We start from the raw sequence: 4,611 nt of genomic DNA, 5'->3' as shown, positions 1-4,611 counted from the left end.
ATTCAAAAATTGAAATTCGGGTCGCACACTAGGGTAGTGTTTAAGAGAGTCTTTGGGAAGCATTTATCGGCTTTTTTTAAAAAATATTTTGAAATTTTGTAAAGAAAAAACTGATAAGTGCTTTCTAAAAAATCTCCCAAACATTACTTAAATACGGTGGCTTCACAGTTTTTTCAATTAACATGAATTATGGTCAAATTTTTTATTTTATTATTATTATTATTATTATTTTTTTAAAAAAGGATGAGATATATATTAACAAAAAAAATCAAGAATCTTGGGGTTAGGTGCCTCATTAATGAATCCTGATATGACTGAGTGCTGAAGGACAAACCTCATCTGCCCTCATTTATTGTATCTATGCACAATGCCTTAATCGCAACAAATTGTACCAATCCCAACTGGCTCATATCCACATCAATCACCCCATTTTTACCCTCCAAATACAATCATTAAGAGGGAAATTTTTGGCACCCTTCATTTTTTTTAAAAAAAATGAGTACATGTACATCTTATGTTTACTTATATAATAATATAAAATGGATAAATATTATCCAAGCCTTAACTAAATCCTCCTCACCTTAGTATTACTTATCCTTGTTTTTATCTTACACATAAATTTCATAATTACCATTTTCCCACCAACCTAAAAATCACACATCCAATAAAATATAAATGACATTTTTGGAAAAAAAATTTTTAAATCATTATTTAATCTTACTCTTAAAAATCAAACCAAACAAAATACTATTTTCAACACAAATTACCAATCTTTATTTATCATGTCTTTTATCATTTATATTTAATAATCATTCAATAATCCTATCAATTGAACCAAACACTGCCAAATTAAATAATTGTTCATCTTACTTCATGTTCGAGTGAGTCTCTTCTACAAATAATATAAAAGATTCATGTTCTCATGAAAAATGATATTGTTTTATCGTGAAATATAAATTGATAGTAATATTATTTGTGTTATTGTTCAATGTCATCTTAGCAAAATTGCTATTTTAAAATTCCACATATTCTTACGTTTATCATATTATATTATATTATATATATATATATACAATTTTGCTATCCTGCCCACCCACCGTGCCCACCATGACGTGGCACTCAACTATTGGATGTGATGAATTGTGCGTCCAATAGTTGAGTGCCACCTCATGGTGGGCACATTAGGTGGGCACGATGGGTGGGCAGGATAGCAAAACTCTATATATAAATATATATATATATATATATTATCTGAGCAAACTTGCTATTTTGAAAGTAAATATCATTTGTATCAACTATCAACCTCTGTATCAACCTTTCTCCAAAAAACCTAATACTATTATTTACACAAAAAATAGACAAAGTTGGAAACGAAATTTGATGGGATTGCGACCATAATAAAAACAAAACAAATGAGAGAAAGTGGTGGAGCCCTTGCCCTTGTTAAGAGGAGCTAAATCACATGTTTTAGGCGGGTAGGAAGAGAAGTGGAATTTATATATATATATATATATTTCCAAGAATTTTCCCAGCCGATTTTTCTTCTTGTATGGTATTCTGGGATCGTTTTCAGACAGGTGCGGCGCTGTCCCTTCGGAATCTTTGCGATGGATGCAGAGACGCCATTGTTGTCGAGCATGCAAGAACCCGTAGAAACGTTGTTGAAGCATCAAAAGAGTAGATATTCAATCAACACTCTGCGATGTGATTTCTTGTCCAAATTGCCCGACAAGGTGAAGTCGGGCCTTGATCCTGAATCCCCGTTTCTCATCGACTTCTCCAAAACACCCGCCTTAGCTCAAGGTACCCACAATAAAAAAAAAAATTATTTCTTTAGATTAATCTCGCTGTTTCTTGTTTCTTTCTTTGTGGGTTCTTTTGAATTCGTTGAAAAATGGGCATTCTTTCTTTCTGAGATAAATTTGAGCTAACATAGCTGGTAGATTTTCCGCTGGGAAAGTTGGTATCTTTTATATATTCAATCCATCTGTATGGATCTACCTAAGTTGTTTGTATTACAGGCGAGAGAGAGTACTATGAAAGGCAAATCGCGACCTTGAAGTCCTTTGAAGAGGTTGACTCCCTGCATTCATCTAATGCCATAGATGAAGAGCTGGAACTTCAAGAACTGGCGGAACATGAAAGGGCGATGAACATTTCGAACTGGGCCAACGTCTTCCTCCTCGGGTTTAAAGTAATTAATTTGTAATCGATGATGGTCATTGATTTTTTGTGGTATTGGCTTCTCCAAAGCTGAATTTATATATGTTATATAACATATTCAATTTTTGGGTTTCACAGATATTTGCTACTATAAAAAGTGGGTCGCTAGCCATTGCAGCTTCAACACTGGATTCTTTGCTAGATCTCATGGCCGGAGGAATACTTTATATCACTCATTTGTCAATGAAAAACATCAACATCTACAAGTATCCTATTGGGAAATTGAGAGTTCAACCAGTAGGCATTATCATCTTTGCTGCTATAATGGCGACTCTTGGTGGGTATATACAGAGGTGTTCTTTTAAGCATTTATGGTTTTATATTCTGCAGAGGAACATATATGAATGGAATGTTGAGCTTTTTCGTATTTTTTTAGGATTTCAGGTGCTGATGCAGGCTTTAGAACAGCTGATTCAAGACAAGCCTACAGAAAAGATGAGTTCAAATCAACTGGTCTGGCTGTATGTCATCATGCTTACTGCTACTGGAGTCAAGCTGGTTCTTTGGATTTACTGCAGAAGGTCTAAAAACAATATCGTTAGAGCCTATGCCAAGGTCTACTCTCACACCAATTAATCAGTTTTGAGGATGAAAGTTATTTCACTGAATATATTGATATACATGACCTATTTAGGACCATTACTTTGATGTGGTAACAAACGTGGTGGGATTGATAGCTGCGGTTTTAGGAGATAAGTTTTATTGGTGGATCGATCCTACCGGTGCTATTTTTCTGGCTCTTTACACCATCATCAATTGGTCTGGAACTGTTCTGGAAAATGCAGGTTTCTTCTTTATATACATTTACACATCACACACAGTGTTCTGTTTGCATAGGAATAACTTGACCATGTTACTATTACCATATTCCCTTTTAAGAAGACAAACCCATTCGTAGTTTTAGGTATGTTTGGTAAGTTTCTTTCAAGTTCTAGATATACATGGCAGGTTTCATTCAAGTTTCTGTGGTAACGAATACAGAGGCTTGTTAGAGGCGATTGTTTTTAAAAAGTTTGAGCTTATGAGAGTTGGAGACAACAATAGTTTTTCTATTCTAATATTGCATCTTAAATCTAAGTTGAAGATTGGGGAACATTTGACCTAAAGAAACATATGATGCACATACCTGAATTTTGGTCAGGTATCGAGCTACGAAGACTCGGAAACTACGTCTCAAGACCAGCTTAGTCCAATATTTCTAGCTTGTGAGCTTTTGCTCTTGCACTATGTGAAACTAATCTGTCCCAAAAGATCGAGGCATCGAGCTAATGGAAAATGGTCAATGATAGCTTTATACATTCAACAAACTTCTTAATGATCTATATTAGGAATATCTGCCATTTAAGTGCAAGGGTAATTGAATGGCTAGAAAATTTATAACCGCACGTGGACCCTATGGATAGAGTTTCTTGTAAAACTTCAAGTAAAATGCTCACTTTTGGCTATTGTGTAATGGTTGGATCATGTTTTTGTAGTTTCATTGGTGGGACAATCAGCTCCCCCTGAAGTGCTGCAGAAACTTACCTATCTTGTTTTGAGACATGATCCTCAAATAAAACGTGTCGACACTGTCCGTGCTTACACCTTTGGTGTTCTTTACTTTGTGGAGGTAAGTTGAGCAGCTTGTTCCGTATGGCTTCCTCCGTATATATTTATGTGAAATCAAGCCCGGCTTACTCATGTGCATTCGAATGGCTGCAGGTGGACATTGAGCTTCCAGAGGATCTGCCATTAAAGGAAGCTCATGCGATCGGAGAATCACTGCAGATAAAGATCGAAGAACTTGCCGAAGTCGAAAGGGCTTTTGTCCATTTGGATTACGAATGTGATCACAAGCCTGAACATACAATTCTCAGCAAACTTCCAAATAATGACTCCTGAATTACAACATTTGCTCATTTTCTTCTTAATTCCTCCATATACAGTCGTTCCGAAAATTGTGGGCAGAAAGTAACATGTTTTTGGGACCGGGATTTAGGTAGCTTTGGATTGTGGTTTCTATGTTCTTGCGTATACATTAGTCAATGTTTATCAAAGTGTACTAATGCTTCTCATATTTGAAGAGATCGTCATCATATTATTGATAATGACTTGATGAGATATTATTATGATTTGTTATGACGATTGGAAGAATTTTTGAGACGTTGTAATGTCATTTTCATTCATATTTCAGTGTGATTGTGTGAGCAAATATAACAGGGACATAAAAAGTATCAACAATTACAAGTGGACAATCTGTTTGAAAACTTCTAACATCATTTTCAATAAATAAATGTTCTGATGTAGATATCTTGCTCAAATATTGAAATGTAAATAACTACAGTTTCATTTATAACGAAAATATATTCTATAAATGCTTTGTATTATCTATCAAACACTTATCGACTC

At 34.8% G+C, this 4,611-nt stretch overlaps 1 protein-coding gene across 1 annotated transcript; it reads left to right on the top strand.

Annotated features, from left to right (window-relative positions):
• Nucleotides 1-1,509: 1,509 nt before the first annotated feature.
• On the top strand, nucleotides 1,510-4,395 carry LOC140889580 (metal tolerance protein 4-like). The gene is made up of 7 exons (XM_073297295.1): nucleotides 1,510-1,803; nucleotides 2,022-2,194; nucleotides 2,302-2,500; nucleotides 2,600-2,778; nucleotides 2,858-3,008; nucleotides 3,699-3,832; nucleotides 3,925-4,395. Exons 1-7 carry the CDS (start codon nucleotides 1,608-1,610, stop codon nucleotides 4,102-4,104), a joined length of 1,212 nt encoding a protein of 403 aa, XP_073153396.1. The 5' UTR covers nucleotides 1,510-1,607; the 3' UTR covers nucleotides 4,105-4,395.
• Nucleotides 4,396-4,611: the final 216 nt, after the last annotated feature.

The sequence above is a fragment of the Henckelia pumila genome, chromosome 3, assembly GCF_033568475.1.
Source record: "Henckelia pumila isolate YLH828 chromosome 3, ASM3356847v2, whole genome shotgun sequence".
In the NCBI taxonomy this organism is placed as follows: domain Eukaryota; kingdom Viridiplantae; phylum Streptophyta; class Magnoliopsida; order Lamiales; family Gesneriaceae; genus Henckelia; species Henckelia pumila.
Note: the sequence above shows the minus strand (reverse complement) of the source record. Positions and strands in the feature narration are given on the sequence as shown.

What these genes read in the sequence shown, in the direction of transcription:
- LOC140889580 (XM_073297295.1), top strand. Translation starts at nt 1,608, where the DNA reads ATGGATGCAGAGACGCCATTGTTGTCGAGCATGCAAGAACCCGTAGAA. An exon ending in TCTTCCTCCTCGGGTTTAAA is followed by an intron (nt 2,195 to 2,301) that starts GTAATTAATTTG and finishes TGGGTTTCACAG; the next exon opens with ATATTTGCTACTATAAAAAG. An exon ending in GTGTTCTTTACTTTGTGGAG is followed by an intron (nt 3,833 to 3,924) that starts GTAAGTTGAGCA and finishes GAATGGCTGCAG; the next exon opens with GTGGACATTGAGCTTCCAGA.